Raw genomic sequence first — 21,564 nt, 5'->3', positions numbered from 1 at the left:
ACCCCTAAACACAACTACCCATTTCAAATGTAAAAATTAACTTGCAAAAATTTAATATTTTTTCCTACCAAAATGCCAATAAACTTTTGCACTTTGTCCAACATTTGAACCTTCAAAAATTTTTCCATTTTTTGCTGCCCCAAGTTCTTCGCCAATTTTAAACCACTCTCTCATAACCGTTCGCGATGCAAAGTGGACCCAAGCAAATCCTGCCATGGAGAACTTATTAGTTTTTGCAAACAATTTAGTATCATCTGCAAAAATAGAAAACAGTAAAAATTCCCCTTTATGCCCCAAACCTCCCAGGTCATTAATAGAACCAAATGAAAAAGCAGCAAAAGGACCCCAAGGGAACCTGCAACCCTGCGGTAACTCCCCAAACTAACCACACTGGCCCAAGATTTAGATAAGAAGTGTTTTACCATTTACCCCATATCCACCACTCTAAAATGTAAACCTATCCTTTCCAAGGCCAGTTTCTTCTCTAGGCAATGCCCTTTTTAGCAAAGTCCAAAGTTAGATGAACATCCACTGCCATTTACCAGCAATCCACAACCTTCCTGCCCTTCACCTTCCTCATAAAATAGCATTAAATTTGTTTAGTCCCCCCCCTGGCACAATCCCGTTTTAACACAACTTAATAACCATGCGGCACACAAACTTTAATAGTTAAAATTTGTCCCCCATTCTTGCAAATGTATTCAAGTAAACCCTAATGCCTTACTAGCCCTCCCCGAAAAAGTTTTTTCCTTACTAAACTCCGAAATGTTCAGATACCAACAGGCCCTAAATAAAAAGTTTTTTTTTTCCCCAAGGCTTGAGAAAGGGATCCCTTTTAAAAATAACGGCAACAACCAACATTTGCAATTTTGCCAGTCCTTCCTCGAAAAGACAACCATGCCCAGACCTTCAATTAAATTCCTGAAAAAAAATATAGTAAGGGAAGGTTTGGCAAAAAATCACCAGAGCTTTAAGCTTTTTGTTTTTAAATAAACCCTGGGGATGAATTCCCAATCCGGTCCTGGGAAAACCTTTTTTGTTTTGCCTTTAAATTTTTTAAGTCTCTTTTGAAAAAAATTTCTCCTCTCTGCAGGTGGACCCCATGTATACAGTAGTTAAAATTAGGGTTCCCCAAACCCTTTTAATTGCTTCATTATTATTACTAATTTTCTAATATTAAAAAAACATAATTTTTGGAAATTCCTTTTCCGCTCTAGCTTGCAAATTACCCCCTTTCCCATCTCTATTTTAGCCTTGCACTCCCTGATAGCTTTTTTTTTGCCATGCCTTTATTTTTGCTTTTCCTTGTAACCCTGATTGAAAGTTTGTTCCCTGAAAAAAAACCCTCCCCTTGATACCCTTACACAATCCTACTAACCCCTCCGACCTATCCCTTTTCTCTGCCTTCCCATTCAATCTCCAAACACTTGCCTCGAGCGCCTAGTTTTTTTTAAAACAACCGGACTTTTGAAACCGCTAAATCCTCTCTGACAATTAACCCTTCCTGGAAATCCCCCTACAAATCTCCAAACACTCCACCTAAACTGGCTCTAACCCGACTAACAAATGACCTCCCTAAATTCGGCTAAAAGCCAAAAAAAACCACTACTCCTACTAATAACTTCTTCGATCTCTTTGCCTGCCTTTTGGAACACTGTGGAATCACCCTCCCCTTCTTCCTCCCAGAACTCTCTGGCTCTCTTGAGCCCTTCCGTGAATAACACGCCTTATCCTGGTTTTTTTCATCTTATCATCTCAGATCGATCCTTCAAGTGGTCCCCCATCTCCTCCTTGCCTCTTTCCCTGTCGGGGTTTTTTCCTCCAAGGCCCCCCCTCTTGGTCCCTGGGCCCCTACTATTTTCCTCTCTAATACCCTCATCACTTGGCAAAAAATTAATCAATTTCCTTTGGCTTTCCCAGTAAACCACCTCTAAATGCTGATGATACCCCAGTCTATTCTTTCCCCTCTCCTGAAAAAATCTCAACCCAGAGCTTTCTTAACTCGGGTCGTCCCTCCTTCCTGCCCCTTGTTCCTCTCCTTCACGCTATCTCCCACTTGGATGTCCCCAACCCGTTTACCTTTAAATTTAACCTTCCTATCTATAAACAGTCTTTACATTAACCATCACCCCATCTCCCCCAGGCCCCCCGGTGCCTTGGGGTTAATCCTTGAATTTCTGCCCTGTTTCCCTTTCACTCCTCATATCCAAATCAAACTTAAAATCAAAATCAATGTCACTTTTCAACCCTAAGAAATTATCTCCAAATCCGATCCATTTATCAAAAACCCAAAGATTTGGCTGCCAATTCCTTAATTCCAACTCTTCTTATAATATCTCGCCTGTGGACTAACTGTAACCCGCCTATTAATTGGCCCCTTCCCCTCCCAAAGACCTGGGTCCCCTCTCCCAGTCCATAATGAAATACTGCTTTTGCCAAGGCTCATACACCTCTCCCAACCGCTCTCTTCTGGCCGTGCCAACTCTGCCAATCCCCTGCAACTGGCTTTTCCCCTTACCAAAATTCCAGGGGGGATAAAAAAATTCCAAAAACTATTGACCCTTACATTCAAAGCAGTTCCATAACTCTGCCCCACCCTAAACATCCTCTGAAAACTCAATTCTCTAAAAGGTACCATCCAACCCGCTTTGTTTACGCCTCCTCCTACTGGACCCTGCCCTCACCTCAAACTCCCTCTTCCTCCATTTCCCTTCCCTCAACATGCTTCGTAACTCAAGACCTTTTGCCAAGGTGCTTTGTCACTTCTGCTCTCCCTCTCTTCTGTGATAATGCACTCTCGGCCAACCAAACTATCAAGACCTTTTTTACTTCCAATCTCGTAACTGTGCGCTTCAGAGAAGATTCTCCTAAAAAAAACACATGTACGATTCAGATAAGCCTTTTTTACCCCTAATCTAAAGTTTAGCAAACACCCCTGGCCCCACACCATCTCCACAAACTCTTGGGTTCATGAGCTCCATTTTCAACGCACACCGTTTCTTGTGTTTCTCAACACTCTTTTTCCTTTCTTTGTAAAGATTGTAAAGCTTCTTTTTTGGGGCTCTCAGAGCGCTCTTTTCTTTCGCCTCTTTTCTCGTAATCGGTCTATTGCATTGACTTTATACAGATTGTTAATTCTCCTTGGTAATGTTTCCCCAGGTGTAAAAAAAAAATGTTAACCTCTACTTTCTAGAATTTGTAAGCGAGGCGCCCTGCGAAAATCACCTAGTTTTGAGTTGCTTTAAATAGCATATCAATGTTAGGTTCATATGTTTATTACATTAACTGCTTTGTCACGCCCACGCAAACTCTTTTTACAAAGCATGTTTTTGATTTTCTGTTACATCGATTCTGGATTTATAGGATCCATACGTACTTTTGATGTCATGTTATAGATACTTGGAATGTTACATATTTGGGGGGGGAGATGCCTATTTTATTATCTTTTTGCAGCAACACATGCTCGAGTCGGTGACGAGAGGAGAAATTCACGAGATAGCTACCAAAATAAGGAGATATTGCAAATCAACGTGACCACATAAGAAAATTAACTAAGAAACAGAACATTTTCAGTCCTTAAGAAGATATGCTCCTCCTTTATCTTATCTCCCCTTCTGTGTTTCCCCCCCTTAAAACCCCATTGAAAAAGCCTTTCCCAGTTGACAACATGGCAAGAAGATGCACCCTTTTTCATGAATATGACTTACTGTGGGGTTCCAAAAAAAAGATCCCACATGGCATCAGATACTAATAGAATATGGAGACTGACGTGTAGACCTCTAAGATTTAATCTTGGCTTTATTATTATGGCTTTGTCACGCTATTGTTTCCCCGTACCCCCCTTACTTAGGCAAGCAGTTTAGACTCACCCATCAGGGCGGAAAGGTGTATAGAAATCATGACCTTCCGCGCTGCCCACAACACTACTGGCCAACAAAAAAAAGGTTTTTTGGATGGTGTAGAGCTCAGAGTAGTTGTCTAAGGTTTTAAAAACTTAGAAAGTCAACACAGATGGTCCCACCAAGATCGATGGAGTTCCCAGGAACCCTCATTCCCTTTAGGTAGTCCGTTTCTTTAACCCTGTCCAGTCGCCTTATGAACGAATGTTACCTGTTCTCACTCCATTACTCGCCAACACAGTCAGATAGATTGTTCTCGCCTGAGGCACATCCACTAGCAACATTCAAAGCCTTTCATTAAACAGTCATAACGTCAGTATACCAGGCCTTTAAGCATTTGCATAGGCGTATGGGCAATTATTACCCTCTTACCTATCAGGTTGAATAAACAAGTAGCTTTTGAGGCCATGCAACAGGGGCTTTTCCCCAATTGCCAAATGTGGCCAATTCTAACCTTTGTCCTGTATCCAAAGGTCATTGGGTCCACCCCTATTAGAAAATGTAGCCATTCCCGTCCCATCATTTTTCTCCAAGATTCCCTTCCAAAGTAAACTTAACACTGACAATAAGATTTTTGAATTTTGCTGCTTTCTGCTCTCAACTAATACGAGGCAACACAACTTCTCCCTCTAGTGCACCATTAATGTAGACAAAAAAACACAAAATCCACAGTTTAAATTTGAGCATTTACCAACGCCCTGTTTCAGCTTGATTAACCAGAATTACTTTCCTGTTAAGACTAGAAGCCCTCATCCTCAGATACCAAACTTCAGAGTGAAGAAAGTTGTTCCTATAGTCCTACATAGTGTTGAAACAAAATAGCTCATCGTTTCTTCCAGTATCATTATCTAGGCAAAAGGGATTTATACCGCCAATAAAGTGGAAGGGCTTGATCAGAGTAGTGTAATGTATCACGGGTATTGCTGTGAGCCAAAGACCACACAAGTACTGCCAGAGAACAAATGGTATTATTAATTCTAGAATCATTATTATGACATAATAGGTTTATCAAGCCAGGCCAAAAAACCTTAATCAAAAAGTTGAGATATTCCGAACTAGACATCCTATTATTCATTCCTACTGTTCCAGTGAAAAAAAATATAAATAATAGAGTTCCCAGGTTTTATATTTGTTGTAGTTTTGTCCAGTACCCAACACATAGGTTATAGTAAAAAAGCTAAAAACCACGGATGGGAAGCAATGTTAGTATTAGTGTTAATCAAAACCCTTAAAGAGTAAATGTTTACCGTAAAACACGCCAATACTAATTAAATCTATACCAGAATTCACCTCCTTTTTTACAATAGCTCGTTTCCATCAAACAATTTTGTTCCCCCCCTTTTGTAATGCCATTTATCTAACTTGCGTAATTTTTTTTGGATCTCAATACATGAGTTAAGGTCGATTTTGGGGCGCCCAATGCCCACCTTTATATCCCTTTTCTGATCACACACATTTCCAAAAACAGATTCCATTCCCCCCAACATGTACTTTACACCTTACTATATAACAATGAGGGGGGCTAGTGCGCCCAACTAATATTTAGTTGTGCCAAATTATCATCTAAACGTAGGCATGGGGCCCCTCCAATCCTCTTCTATGGTCCTCTTTGGAACTTTCCTTAACCTTAATCATACTAATTAGAGATCTCTTTTCTATTGGTCATATTACTTTTTTGGTAATATTAAGGGCTCTGGCCAAAAAAACAGCGAGGAGATTTTTTTTCTGTTGTTATTTTTTTTCTTTTGGCCCTTGGTTGGATAGACGCGGATAGCGTGCTGTTAATTTCTGTGGTGGGGAGGGGGAGGCGGATTCACCACAACATCTCGCACTTGTCGGGTGCATTGGGAAAAGCCTTCCCGCCTTCTTGTTATCACAACTCCGAGAGTACAAAACTTTAAAATTATTTTATCACAACTTAGCCTCCCAGGTGATCTTGCTACCCAGACAATTTAAATTGAGTTTATTTTTGGTGACTTTAGAGTCTTGGCTATACTACACAATCTATTTGTTGAGGACGGCTATGCCCCCCTCCAGGGTATATCTTTACTTTCTTCAATATACCATACTCACTGGACGGTCTTTAGTGATCATAGTGGTAAGAGCGAGATGGGGATATGTGGATATTGCTCCGTTTGGATCCTGTTTTTTTTTTTGACCCGTGGGCGGGATTTTCACAATTCGTATAGCTTGGGGCGTCCTTCCGATTACTCCGCTACACCAAAGATATGGATTTGTTCTCGCAGACAAAAGATTATCATATACGGCGGCGGACCCACCTCGCTTCCCTGGTCTGATCAGACACAAGAATATCAAGCCCCGTTTTAACTTCAATATGGTATGGAGTGAGCACTCAATAATTTAGCGCCTATGATAAATAAATTATTTGCCAGACTTATACACATAATAAAAATAGAGCAAGTTATGGGATGAGTAGACGGTCTACACATAAAGCCAATTGATCAGACGGTCCATCTAATACTGAACATCAGGGAGCCTTTGAATAGGAGAGACCGGCTGGAGCAAAATGTGAAGTGGGTTTTAAAGGGGAAGACATGATTAATGGCTCTTATGCTATACACATCTGCGCAAGCACCCAGCCCTATCAAGTGAAAAATGATAAAGTTAGTTTTTTTAGATTTCTATAAGTTGATTTCACAACTCTCAATTTTGTACAACTAGACGAATATATCACAAACGAAATACACCCAGGGAATTTCCCACATTTGAAGATTATGGATTTGCTGGGGCCATCTTCTAATATGAAAGCGTAAAATTGCTTGCCCAATGGAGGAGAGAAGTATTATTGAAAACTCGCCCTTTTGCATTTGCTTGCATTTTAACAAAACACTAATGCAGGGTTGAAGGCACTTAATAAAAGAAGATAATAATTCTTCAAAGGGTTGACCTGGCTCAACCAGGCACAATTAATATTGTGATTATTCACATTTCAGGATTTTACAGAACGGCCAAAGAGCGAGAAAGCCAACGCTGTTATATTTCCTAAAGGCAAAACCTCTCTCAACTCCCTTCAAATTTTTTTGATTTGATGAGAGAACTGGGACCAACAACCAAAATCCCACTGACTCTCGCTTCCACAACACATTACTGCCTTATGCATTTGCATATGGATATAGAGTTAAGTACCTAAACTTTCATAAGGACCCACGGTCATTTAATTAACATACAAACAAAATTTTAATTAAAATAACTATACCCACCAAACTACCTGTATGTCATAAAGCCGGGGTACATTCCTTGCTTTTTTTCGTTCGACTTTGCAATATCAAAGCAATCAGTCAAAGGTGTTTACCTCCTATGTCAAATCCCTTCACCCAAAACGCACATGTTTTGAATAAAACGCAAACATAAATTGGTCTGTAGAAGTAGTTATTTATAGGCACCTGGGGCCACATTAGGGATGGTGAATAAGAACTTTAGCCAAGAAAGTTGGTTCTAGAGTCTCTCTGCCAGCTTTGAATATAAACGTTTAGAGAGCTCAAAATATTTTCCTTCTCCGACTTTCTCGCCGGCTTTTTAACATGGTTGGTACCACCGCACCTAGGTCAATCTTGCCCTTTTCTGTTAAACTCCCTCTATGCCCGTTGAGACAGATGCACTCAATTAAAAGCAGGCGTTGTGTTCTCCAGGTTTATTCACGCAGGATGCTGATAACGTTCTGCGCTAATGTCGATCCTGATAAACAAATTTTATATAAATACGCGCCGGGGTGGTTGACCACACACTAATACTGCAGACACTACTATAAATTTTTATCTATTTTAACATTATTTTCCATTAATTATTTTCGGACTAATTTGGTTATTTCACATGGTCTTAGCATAAATTGAAAGCCACAAAAATACGAACTTTGCCGATAGGCCAGTCCCTGATTAAAATGCAAAAGTGACACTATAGATCAATGTCCTAAAGCTGTTAATAGAGTGCCCCGCAACATGGTCTAGGATGGTTTTTTCAGCCAAGAATAAATCGGGAGTTTTCTCAGGTGTCTGCACACCTCTTAAAACTGACTTTGAAACTAGAGACTATAGTAAAACCCTGCAACCAACAAATATCCCGCAGACATATAAAAATAACCACTGTTCACTAATTTTCAATGTTTTTTCAATTGGTAAAAAACCTCAAACAAATGCGTATGATCTGGCAGGTTGCCCATTGACCCAAAGTAAAATCTTTTGGGAGACATCATTCCTGTGGTCTCTGAGCCCCTGTGACGCGATGTGATAAAACAAAAGCCAAAGCTTCAACCGAAAAGAGGGTGCGATTACTATTATGCAGCAACACTATCCCAAAAAAGAGGGGGAAAAAAATCAACTACTGCTCAGTATACACAAAAAATAAAGGCGTGGCCCCTAAAGGGGGCCCTCATTTACCACTGTTGAGTTTGAACCTACCTATGTCAGTTAATTTGTGGGTTTCTTACATGTCCTTGCCCCTCCAAGAATGGAATTTATTCCTATGATTCCCCTAATGATCCCCATTACATTTAGAATACACACTTACAGAGTCGTTACAGTACTGAACATTTTATGTATATATCAGTCTAAATTTTAAATTGATGTTTTACAAACATGTATAATCTAATGTTTTAATAGTTGGTGGAGTGTTATGGGGAGAATAAGAGACGTAACCTGCAGAGGAGAGCCCCACAACCGCCTAGCACAGGAGAAACAGAGTGCTAGGTCAGTAGTGATTACACTACTATCAATTTGCTCAGAATGGGAGTCAGTTAGTGCCCGGGCTGGGATGGCGAAACCACATTGCTAAAGGTGGCGCACAACCAGCAGTTCATTTTTTTCCCTAATCATAGTGATAATTTCGCTATTGGAGTTTAGCTCATTTCTAGGAAGCAAAAGTGATTGTTTTACCTCTCTCCTTAGGTTCTTTTCTGATCCATTGATAACTATCACAGTCAAGTAATACTATCCAAAGATGTGAGACATATGGGATCAGCGCGTACTACTCCGCACATGGTTCTCACACGGGAGAACACTGAGTGGAAATGGGCCAATATTTAATACTATTTTTTATATTGCCTTCACCACACCAAATAAATAGAGGACATGGCACTAGGTTGGGTAAAATAGAGTAATGCCAACTTCTCGTTTCAAGTCCTTGGTGATTGCAAAAATAGTTTTTGAGGTTGTGACATATCCCTGCCCTTGCTGCTTGAGGAAAATAACTGGTGAACTGCAACCTTTTTCAATATCACATATGTTTTGGTTAATGTTAAAAATCGTGAATATTTCATTTAATACAATAATCGTCTCTTAAGATTTTATTACGAGGCTTTAAAGGTTAGCATGGTTTTTACGCTTATTGCGCGCCCCAATTGATTTTTGAATAAAAAATCTGAAACATTTTGCAAGAAATAAAATGAGGGTTGTAGAGTAATGGCTAAGAATTGCTGTCCCCCTGAACACTGAACTAATTGCAAAACTTTTTGGTCTTTTTTTTTATATATATTATATAATATCTTTTTAGTTCTAGCCTTTTTTGCACCACTGATGATATTAGTCTTTTTTATAAGAAATGGGGGTGTCCGCAAAAGTGGCCAGAACTACCACACAAAAATTTGCCTGCACACAAGATATTATAATCTCACCATTTCAGTTTGGAGATCTTTTTAGAGGCAAAGACATAAATACTAAATTTAGTTGGCAAGTAAGTGGGAGTTTTGGAGTATAGCTATTAAGCTTATATTTGATCAGAACATGGGGGTCTAACAGAGCAACTCTTGCACGCCCAAGTGGTGTTTAAATGATTAAAACTCGTGGGGAGCATAAAAACCCTTGTATATGTATGTGGTGTCCTCACGAATGTTCACCCATAAGATCACATATTTGTGGGTAGGGAGAACAAAAGGTTATTATCTAATATTAATTAAATGCATTGCATTAATTGGGCAGCACAAGAGCTTTTTTTGCATCTAGGACCGATGCGAACTTAAGATAAGCAGACTCTTTCAAGAACTGACGGAAGGTAAATTTTGGCCCCAAAAAAAATGGAATCGTTTCAGGCGTGAAAGCAGCCCTGTAAATATAAAGATGCCACCAAGCCCAAAAATACCCGCTGCATTTTACTCTTATTAATAAAAAGATAATGCATGCTAACACTACATTCGCCTTTTTAACTAACTCCCTGTTTATAGCGCGTGTTTTCTTCAATTTCTTCCTATCGCATGGAACCTCCAAGAGAGCAATCTAGAAGCTTTAATTTGCGGCTGCAAGAGATCAATGTTAGACCCCCTCTTGGCAGCGAAAAGCTAATAATAAAATATGAGTCTAGCAAAGAAGGAAAGAATATCAATAATTTTGAAAACTAAACCATATAAAAAAATGGTGATTACTTTAGCCAAAAATGAACAGATCCCACCGAGCGTATAGCAACATTCGTTTCCACAAACATATTTTATCGCGCAATCATAAAACAGGGTTAATACACGTCTATCTTAGTACAAGATTACCAAAGACCACAGAGTCCTGCTATGACCACTTGATATAATTATCACTGAAATCCCGACCATATTCCGCATGTCTTAAGTTCAAACTGTAATTTTACAGGGTTACTAAACATCTAGTAACAATAAACACATAAAAGAGAACCTGGCATCTCTTGTACAAGCATCTATATTTTATAACCGTGTTTCGAATCTGTTACTTTCTTAACACTTTGTTACCCATTTTTAGTTTGAAAGTCTCTGACTAGCCAATCAGTAACTGAGAAATATTAATAAAGAATATCAGGTATGGAACCTAGTTATCCAAATGCTCGGGACCTGGGGTTCTTCCTAGATAAGAGGTATTATCATAATTTGAACGCGTTTTGCATCATGTTAATCTGCTATTGAATCTGAAAATAATACTTTAATATCACCTACAATAAAACCAGATTAATGGCAATACGTCTTCATTGAGCGGCTCACTCAAATTACGTTTCGAGGCAACTCCCAATACAGTGTTGCTGTTGTTAATTATTAACGGGAAGATAAACGGAAATTCATCAAGTATTAATAAACTGAGAAGTTGGGTCTTAATGGTTTACATAGAGAGTCCTATGGGAAGATGGAGCCTTTTCAAATTACCTTCTAGAGTTCACCAAGAACTTTCTGGATTATGAGGTTTCTAGATAAAATGGGAACAGTTTCCCAAGTACAGAACTGTGCAAAGGCAAGGTAAGGGTTTTGCCAAGGCCATCCCAGTGACACTAACGAAGAAGCCCTCAATGTAAAGGCCAAAAGACAAAGGAAAATGTGTAAGGCACTGCCAACTGAAACGTCAGTCACAGATTTAACGCAGTGTCACACATTGAAAGCCCACCACACAAGGGGATAGCCAAAATAAATTTAATGACTTAACAAGTGCGGAGGCTGACAGCCCATAACGTTAGGCTTTGTTAAGTGCCCAACGATGTGAGAATTTACTCAAGCCGTACTCACTCGCCCTTAGTGTTGAGCGGACCCAGCACGAAAGCACCAACGATACACGCGACTGTCAAGGATTCGCGGATTCCTCAAATTGTAGGCTCCCCACCTCTCTTTGTGGATAAACATTATTCCTAAATACATGAACACAAGTAACTAATCCCCCACAGGGCCCCCTATACCATCCCTTCGGCCTTGTTTGGGGCCTCTCTCAGTGCCCACAAACCATACAGACATAGTACAGGTCTTTGCTTATTCTTGTCGTGGCATTCCCTGAACTTCCAATCTCAGAGGTTGAGGGGCCACAGAGGTTTTGTCTTATAATTAGGGTCCTGGTGCCTCTGCCTTATAGTGAATAAAACAAACGATTCTTATGCCTTATATCTGTGAAAATAAACATGTCGCAAGGCTGCATTTAAGATCCTAATAAAAGGAAATGAAAAAAAGGGCCACACATAACGCTAGGAACCCAAGTCTTGAAACTCCCAAGAATTTTGAGGCATTTTGTCACAGACGTGTTCCGAAGCGCATTTTGTTGCGGCTCCGCAGCATTCTTCACGGCACTAGACTGCATTTTTCTCTTCCTAGGTAAGCTCAATATCATCATTTTTAGCCTGAAGTCTCCTTTAATGTCCCTTTGTCTTGCTCTCCTGGGCTCCCTCCTGCGGAAAATTGAGACTTAAAATTCAGGTTATTTCTATGTATTGCTTGTGGTATTACTATTATTTCTCATTGCTAGACAAAAGATAAGCAGTAGTTCATTTGGCATTACTTATTGTAATCTGGTGCCTAATTTCTCCGATCCCTCATAGTGGCTCACATGGATTTATCTATCAAAAAATATTTTTGCCAAAAAAAAAATAAAAGATAGGGTTTATTTTAAGGGATAGAGGGGATATGTTTGTCCCCGTCATAATATCAGTAGCTCAACAAGGCAGTCTTGGTGTGATCAATTGACGATCTTCAGACCTTTGTTGTTTCAAGAGTTGCAGTTACAGCAACGAGGCAATGACACTGTATTATTTCAAGTGCGTCTACATAATTTGCACGAATTTTTCGCAAAACGAGCATCGGTAATGATTTTAGAGAACAAAAATAAAAAAAAAGTATTGGGGAATTCTTGTTGTTTTTTAGGTTTTCTTGAGAAATGGGTGGCACTGGAAATTGGAAGCAGCCAATCTTCTTGATACACAGATAGAACCCACATGAGGCGGGAGCAGACAACGTTCAATCAGGCAAAAAAGGGAGCCCGAGTTTACTCTATATAACTTTAATGCACACAGTGACTGCGATTTGTCACGGGATCGCTCTGCACATTGAGGGCCACTCATAATGACAGATCGTTCTGGTTGCAATCTTACACCAGCCCATAAATGTACTTTGGATCAGAATCAAAAAATAAGGGAAGTTGCTTAATACAAACACACACAATAATATAAGTGATGGAGGATATGTACATGTGGGTATTCGAACAGAGAGAAAAAAAAGCAACACGAAAAGCACAAGACGCAGCCCCTGAGGTCCATTGCAAGGCACTGTAAGTATGGACAGTTTCTATCAGCAGACCACAGCTTACATCACTGCCTCAATAGAGTCAATAAGTTCTTTTCCATTTCCACTCCGACACTCAGCGTGCTACAGATTCCTAGCGTACAACAAGGAACCTCACGACCCACTATACATGCATATAGAAATTTTTATATTTCCTGGAAGGGATGCAGGCCGCAAAAAAAACATCTTAAACTCTCTACTGCCCACGTCCTGCGGAGAATTGAGAGGGCACGGCCTGAAAAAACAAAGAAAAATTATAGATTCCTTTCGAGTCCATAATTTCAGTGCATAACAATTTAGCCTGCCCAATCAAGTCTGTGCTCTGAAGAATGTTATTTTCCCACTGTGTACTCATGCTTTAAACTTGAAGACTGAGGCAGCCAATTTTATTTGTCCCACCCTCACATGCACACTCGCCCGCCACGTGGTTTCATTGGGCTATTTGCACCACTCGCTGAGAGAGCAATGGTTCTGGATAGTTCAGAAGACTCACCCATGTTTAATACTCTGTTTGGTGAGAGCTATTAAAGGTCTCAACGCTGTGTCCCAAGGCATGTCAATGCACGACAAAGGCTTCTTCGTCCACGCGTGATTTTTATCTTATGAGAAATTTTTCAAGGTATTTTGCTTAAGATGAGCAAATTAAATGATACCACATTGATAATATTCTTAAATCTACAAGATTTTTGAAAAAGGTGATCTGCCACGACTAAGCACGGGCAAAGCGGCTGGGAACTAATGGTGACGAAGTCTATGAGAAGGCAGATTAAGTCACCTAGGGAGACACGGTTCCAAATGGACAGCCGGCTGATTTACGGACTCCCTAAGCACCTCAACCAATCACCGTGCTTAGATGGGCCATTGTCAAAGTCCTTGCCTGCAAGGTCACATCCTGGACACTGATTGGGCTGGCAGAGTTTGTGTCATCTGCAAACCTGATACATTACTTGTAATACCCCCCAAGTTATTACTGAACAGTCTACAAAAGTGGACCCAGTACAAGAGAACCTGAAGGGACGCCAACTAAGACCTTATTCCAAGTATGAGAATGTACCATTACAACCACTCTGTACCCGATCCTGTAACTAGTTTCCTATCCATGTCAACGACCAACACACCCTAATACAAGAATATATTATTTAAAATATGTCCTAGCAGTCATTAAGTGATTTGTTCCATACTTTCTTCCTCCACAACTTAATCTGATTTACCTTCATACTTGCACCACCCATAAAATTTTGGATTTGTCAGGACATTCCCCTCAAGGGGTTTGGGGCTTTTCCCTGCCAAAGCCATGTATTTGCCAAGTATGCAGTTCTCTCAGTGGGCACTACCCACAAATGCTTTGCACTTCAAGCCACAGCACTAAAAGGCAATAGCATATGCAGAGAACTTTAAATGTGAGTAAGAAATCTGGATGTTAAATTTCTGTTGCATCACTGTTGTACAATGTGCATCACACCATGGAGTTAGGAAGCCCTATTAAATGTGCCTCCCTCCTACTCTTAATCTTGAATCACATTCCGTACTGGTACCAATTAAACATATGTTTCCATTGTATCATTCCTTTGCTGCGGTGTTTTCCATTGATCTCAAGAACAGGGGACATCTACTGTACTTATGAGCTAGTAGAAGCAGCATTAATTGTAACCAATATGGTACTTTTCGCTAGGTTGGCAGCTAGAGCAAAACTAGCAGCTGCCTGGAAGTTATCATTTGCTAACTGACCGAATCTTTCCTTAACAATGTTGCAGACATTCACTCTCATACAAAGTACCTCCGGAGAGATTTCTGCTATATTCCACCCTAATGTGCCCCCCACTAATCTGCCTATATTCCCACTACATGTGCCCCACTATCTGTCTATATTCCCCTAATGTGCCCCCACTATCTGCTATATTCCCCGCCTATGTGCCCCACTATCTGCCTATATTCCCCCTAATGTGCCCCAACTATCTGCCTATATTCCCCTTAATGTTGCCGCCCACTTATCTGGATTCGCCTATATTCCCACCCTAATGTGCCCCCACTATCTGCTATATTCCCACTCCTAATTGTGCCCCCACTATCTGTTTATATTCCCCCTAATGTGCCCCTCCACTATCTGCCTATTATTCCCCCTTAATGTGCCCCCGCACTATCTGCCTATATTACCCCCCTAATGTGCCCCCCCTATCTGTCTAATATTCCAACCCTAATGTGCCCCCCACTATCTGCCTATTTCCGGCTCTAATGTGCCCCCACTTCTGTCTATATTCCGCCCCTAATGTGCCGCCCCCCACTATCTGCTATATTCCCCCTAATCGTGCCCCTCCACTATCTGTCTATAATTCCCACCCCTAATGTTGACCCCACTATTGTCTATATTCCCCCCCTAATGTGCCCCCCCACTATCTGCCTATATTCCCCCCTAATGTGCCCCCCACTATCTGTCTATATTCCTCTCCTATGTGCCCCGACCACTATCTGCTCTATATTCCCCCCCTAATGTGACCCACTATCTGTCTATATTCCCCTAATGTGCCCCCCCACTAATTGCCTATATTCCCAAACCCTAAATTTCCCCCCCATCTATCTGTCTATATTCCCCTACATGTGCCCCACTATGCTTTATATTCCCTAACTTGTGCCCGCCCACTATCTGTCTATATTCCCCCCTAATGTGCCCCAGCATATCTGTCTAATATTCCGCCTAATGTGGCCCCCCACTTCTGTAATATAATTCCCCCCTAATGGGTCCCCCGCACTATGCTGCCTATATTCCCCCTAATGTGCCCCCCACTATCTTGGCCTATATTCCACCTAATGTGCCCCCCCACTATCTGGCCTATATTCCCCCTAATGTTGCCCCCCCACTATCTGCTATATTCCCCCCTAATGTGCCCTCCGCACTATCTGCTATATTCCCCCCTAATGTTGCCGCACACTATCTTGCCTTATATTCGCCCCTAATGTGCCCCCCACTATCTGCCTATTTCCCCGCCTACATGTGCGCCCCACTATCTGCCTATATTCCCACCCTAATGTGCCCACTATCTGTCTATATTCCCCCTAATCGTGGGCCCCCACTATCTGCCTATAGTTCCGCCTAATGTGCCCCGCATATCTTGTTCTATATTCCCCCGATAGATGTGCGCCCCCCCAACTATCTGCCTATATTTTCCCCCTAATGTGTCCCCACTATCTGCCTATATTCCCCCTAATGTGCCCCTAACACTATCTGTCTATACTTCCCCTAATTGTGCCCCCCCCCTATCTGCCTATATTTCGCCCTAATGTGCGCCCCCACTATCTGCCTATATTCCCCCTAATGTGCCCCCCTTACTATCTGTCTATATTCCCCCCTAATGTGCCCCCGCCACTATCTGCCTATAATTTCCGTCCCTAAATGTGGCCCCACCACTATCTGCTATATTCCCCGCCTAATGTGCCCCCTCACTCATCTGCCTATATTCCCCTAATGTGCCCGATAATTTGCCGCTCCCACTATCTGTCTATATTCCCCCCTAATGTGCCCCCCCTCACTAATCTGTCTATATTCCCCTCTTTAATGTGCCCCCCCTATCTGCCTAATATTCCAGCCTAATGTGCGCCCCCACTATCTGTTATATTCGCCCCTAACTGTGCCGCCCCACTATCTGCCTATAATTCCCCCTTAATGTGCCCCCCCACTATCATGTCTATATTCCGCTTACATGTGCCCCGCCCACTATCTGCCTATATTCCCGCTAATGTGCCACTATCTGCGGCTATATTCCCATCCACTAATGTGGCCCCCTACTATTGTCTATATTCCCCGCTAATGGTGCCGCCCCATCTTCCTATCTGCCTATATTTCCGCCCTAATGTGCCCCCCCACTATTTCTGCCTATATTCCCCACTAATTGGTGCCCCCCACTATCTTGCCCTATTTCCCCCTAATGAGCCCCCACTATCTGCCTATATTCCCCTATGTGCCCCCCACTATCTGTCTATATTCCCCCCTATGTGCCCCTTCCAATATTGTCTATATTCGCCTCTAATGTGCCGCCCATATGCTCCTATATTCCCCCTAATGTGCCCCTCCACTATCTGTCTATATTCCCCTAATGTGCCGCCCCCCACTATCTGCCTATATTCCCCCGCTAATGTGCCCCCTCCACTATTCTGGTCTAATTTCCCCCCTAATGTGCCCCCCCACTATCTGCCTTTATTTCCCCCTAATGGTGCCCCCCCCACTATCTGTCTAATTATTCCCCCTAATGTGCCCGCCCCACTTATCTGCTATATTCCGCCGCCTAATTGTGCCCCACCTCATCTGCCTATATTCCGCCCCTAATGTGCCCCCCCACTATCTGTCTATATTCCCCCTAATGTGCCTCCGCCCACCTATCTGCTAATATTTCCGCCTAATGTGCCCCCATATCTCTGCCTAATTTCCCCCCTAATGTGCCCACCCTACTATCTGTCTTATTCCCCCGCTTAATGTGCCCCCCCACTAAAAATCTGCTATATTTCCCCCTAATGTGCCCCCCACTATCTGCCGTATATTCCCGCCCTAAATGTGCCCCCCCACTATCTGGCCTTTTATATTCCCCCTAATGTGCCCTCCACTATCTCTATATTCCCCTAATGTGCCCCCCACTATCTGCTATATTCGCCCCTAATTGCCGCCACCACTATCGTGATCTATATTGCCCTCCCTAATGTGCCCCCCCACTATCTGCCTATATTCCCCTAAATTGTCCCCCCACTATCTGTCTATATTCGCCCTAATGTGCCCCCCCCCTTCTGCCCTATATTCCCCCTAATGGGTGCCCTCGCCCCCTATCTGTCTAATATTCCCCCTAATGTGGGCCCCACCACTATCTGCTTTAATTCCCCCTAATGTGCCCCCACTATCTGTCTATATTATTCCCCCTAATGTGCCCCCAACTATCTGCCTATTTTCCCGCGCCCTAATGTGCCCCCCACTATCTGTCTATATTCCCCCCTAATGTGCCCCCCCACTATCTGTCTATATTCCGCCCTAATGTGCCCCCCCACTATCTGCCTATATTCCCCCCTAATGTGCCCCGCACTATTGTCTAACTATTTCCTCCTTAATGTGTGCCCCCGTCCACTATCTGTCTATATTCGCGCGCCCTAATGTGCCCCCGCCACTATCTGCTTTATTCCCTGCCCTAATGTTGCCCCCCACTATCTGTCTATATTCCCTAATGTGGCCTCCGCACTATCTGGCGCTATATTCCGCTAATGTGCCCCCCACTATCCTGCCTATATTCCCCTAATGTGCCCCCACTTATCCTGTCTATATTCCCCCTAATGTGCCCCCCCACTATCTGCTATATTCCCCTATATGTTGCGCCCCCAGCTATCTGTCTATATGCGCCCGCTAATGTGCCCCCCACTATCTGTCTATATTCCTAATGTGCCGCCCACTATCTGCTATATTCCCCGCTAATGTGCCCCAGCTATCTGCCTATATTCCCCCTAATGTGCCCCCACTATCTGCCTAATTTCCGCCCTAATTGTTGCCCCCCCACTATCCTTGCCTTTATTCCCCCCTAATGTGCCCCCCACTATCCTGTCTATTATTCCCCCTCATGTGCCCCCCCACCTATCTGCCTATTATTCCCCCCTAATGTGCCACCCGCACTATCTGCCTATATTCCCCCCTAATGTGACCCCCCACTATCTGTCTAAAATATCCTTCTTAAGGGCTGGAGCCCAAAATTGCCCCCAACCAACTCAAGGTGAGAACTTACCGAGGAGCTAAAAAGGGGCAGTTCCACAGATCTGGGCCCCTCATACTGCTCTCCTATTGGCTCCCACAGAATGAAGCTGCTGCTCTGTTTGGCTGCCTTTGGAACCATGGGCCTTGTCTGGGGCTGCCAGCCCCCACCTAGAGGTACGTACCCCCCCAGCCAGCCTGGATAGAGCTCAGTAGGGAGGAGCCTGGATAGAGCTCAGTAGGGAGGAGCCTGGATAGAGCTCAGTAGGGGAGGAGCCCGGCATGACTCAGTAAGGGAGGAGCGCCCGGTAGGCCCAGTAGGGAGGAGCCGGATAGAGCTCAGTAGGAGGAGGATAGAGCTCAGTAGGGAGGAGCCGGATAGAGGCTCAGTAGGGAGGAGCCCGGATAGAGCTCAGTAGGGAGGGAGCCCGAATAGAGCCGCCAGTAGGGAGGAGCCTGGATAGAGCCCAGTAGGGAGCGAGCCTGGATAGAGCTAGTAGTGAGGAGCCCGGATAGAGCCCAGTAGGGGGGAGCCCGGATAGAGCCCAGTAGGGAGGAGCCCGGATAGAGCCCAGTAGGGAGGAGCCCGGATAGAGCTCAGTAGGGAGGAGCCCGGATAGAGCTCAGTAGGGAGGAGCCCGGATAGAGCTCAGTAGGAGGAGCCCGGATAGAGCCCAGTAGGGAGGAGCCCGGATAGAGCCCAGTAGGGAGGAGCCCGGATAGAGCCCAGTAGGGAGGAGCCCGGATAGAGCTCAGTAGGGAGGAGCCCGGATAGAGCCCAGTAGGGAGGAGCCCGGATAGAGCCCAGTAGGGAGGAGCCCGGATAGAGCTCAGTAGGGAGGAGCCCGGATAGAGCTCAGTAGGGAGGAGCCCGGATAGAGCCCAGTAGGGAGGAGCCCGGATAGAGCCCAGTAGGGAGGAGCCCGGATAGAGCTCAGTAGGGAGGAGCCCGGATAGAGCCCAGTAGGGAGGAGCCCGGATAGAGCCCAGTAGGGAGGAGCCCGGATAGAGCTCAGTAGGGAGGAGCCCGGATAGAGCTCAGTAGGGAGGAGCCCGGATAGAGCTCAGTAGGGAGGAGCCCGGATAGAGCCAGTAGGGAGGAGCCCGGATAGAGCTCAGTAGGGAGGAGCCCGGATAGAGCCCAGTAGGGAGGAGCCCGGATAGAGCCCAGTAGGGAGGAGCCCGGATAGAGGCCAGTAGGGAGGAGCCCGGATAGAGCCCAGTAGGGAGGAGCCCGGATAGAGCTCAGTAGGGAGGAGCCCGGATAGAGCCCAGTAGGGAGGAGCCCGGATAGAGCCCAGTAGGGAGGAGCCCGGATAGAGCCCAGTAGGGAGGAGCCCGGATAGAGCTCAGTAGGGAGGAGCCCGGATAGAGCTCAGTAGGGAGGAGCCCGGATAGAGCTCAGTAGGGAGGAGCCCGGACAGAGCTCAGTAGGGAGGAGCCCGGACAGAGCTCAGTAGGGAGGAGCCCGGACAGAGCCCAGTAGGGAGGAGCCCGGACAGAGCTCAGTAGGGAGGAGCCCGGACAGAGCCCAGTAGGGAGGAGCCCGGACAGAGCTCAGTAGGGAGGAGCCCGGACAGAGCCCAGTAGGGAGGAGCCCGGATAGAGCTCAGTAGGGAGGAGCCCGGATAGAGCCCAGTAGGGAGGAGCTTAGATGCAGCCCAGTGGGAGGGGCTTTCCCTTATGTTAATTAGTGTGAGGGCGGGGCCAATACAAATGTAAATTCTGCTTTAATAAATCTCATGTCTTTCAGCCCCAAATCTTGCCAGAAAGGGGTCAGCGACCCAAATATCCACCTTCCCCCCCGACGCCTCCGCAGACAAAGCCATTGATGGGAAAAGGGACCCCGATTATTCCCACAAGTCCTGTTCCCAAACCAACAATGAGCCGTCGCCCTGGTGGAGATTGGACCTGAAAAGAACCTACAAAGTGTCAGTCGTGGTTGTTACTAACGGCAACCGGAACCCCGAGCTCCTCCTGGGGGCCCAGATCCGAGTGGGAGACTCCCCCAATAACAATAACGACGTGTGAGTGGCCATCAAGCAGTCACGTGATTGGTGCAGCATGGGGGGGCCACTAAGCAGTCACGTGATTGGTGCAGCATGGGGGGGCCACTAAGCAGTCATGTGATTGGTGCAGCATGGGGGAGACCCACAGCAGCCCAGGGGGGGACTCACAGCAGCCTAGGGGGGGGACCCACAGCAGCCAAGGGGGGACTCACAGCAGCCTAGGGGGAACCCACAGCAGCCTAGGGGGGGACTCACAGCAGCCCAGGGGGGGACCCACAGCAGCCCAGGGGGGGACTCACAGCAGCCCAGGGGGGGACTCACAGCAGCCTAGGGGGGAACCCACAGCAGCCCAGGGGGGGACTCAACAGCAGCCTAGGGGGGGGACTCACAGCAGCCCGGGGGGGGACCCACAACAGCCCGGGGGGGGGGACCCACAGCAGCCAAGGGGGGACTCACAGCAGCCTAGGGGGGGACCCACAGCAGCCCAGGGGGGGGCACTAAGCAGTCATGTGATTGGTGCAGCACAGGATTGGGGCCCTCAGAAGCCCAGGGGGGGGACCCACAGCAGCCAAGGGGGGACTCACAGCAGGCCCAGGGGGGGGGCACTAAGCAGTCATGTGATTGGTGCAGCACAGGATTGGGGCCCTCAGAAGCCCAGGGGGGGGACCCACAGCAGCCAAGGGGGGACTCACAGCAGCCCAGGGGGGGGGCACTAAGCAGTCATGTGATTGGTGCAGCACAGGATTGGGGCCCACAGCAGCCCAGGGGGGGGGACCCACAGGACCCACAGCAGCCCAGGGGGGGGGACCCACAGCATTTGGGGGCTGATTTGATGCTCCCATGGGTTCTGCTCAATTTTACTGAAATTTTACTTCACACAGAAAAGTGACCCCCCCCCCCCATTTATTTCTATTGTTTTGTATCCAAATCTCAGTATTTTCTGTTCCA

The 21,564-nt window shown here is 45.0% G+C and overlaps 1 protein-coding gene across 1 annotated transcript in view; it reads left to right on the top strand.

Moving 5' to 3' along the window:
• Positions 1-21,564, top strand: part of LOC116411514 (fucolectin-1-like) — a 48,449-nt gene that overhangs the window by 25,774 nt on the left and 1,111 nt on the right. The window contains exons 2-3 of the mRNA XM_031903898.1: positions 18,711-18,784; positions 20,361-20,634. Coding sequence (XP_031759758.1) covers positions 18,712-18,784; positions 20,361-20,634 — 347 coding nt within the window. The 5' untranslated portion in view covers position 18,711. The remainder of the gene's footprint in view (positions 1-18,710; positions 18,785-20,360; positions 20,635-21,564) is intronic.

Source organism: Xenopus tropicalis, chromosome 6 (genome assembly GCF_000004195.4).
Source record: "Xenopus tropicalis strain Nigerian chromosome 6, UCB_Xtro_10.0, whole genome shotgun sequence".
In the NCBI taxonomy this organism is placed as follows: Eukaryota; Metazoa; Chordata; class Amphibia; order Anura; family Pipidae; genus Xenopus; species Xenopus tropicalis.
The sequence above is the reverse complement of the archived record's forward strand: the minus strand, read 5'-3'. Positions and strand labels throughout refer to the sequence as shown.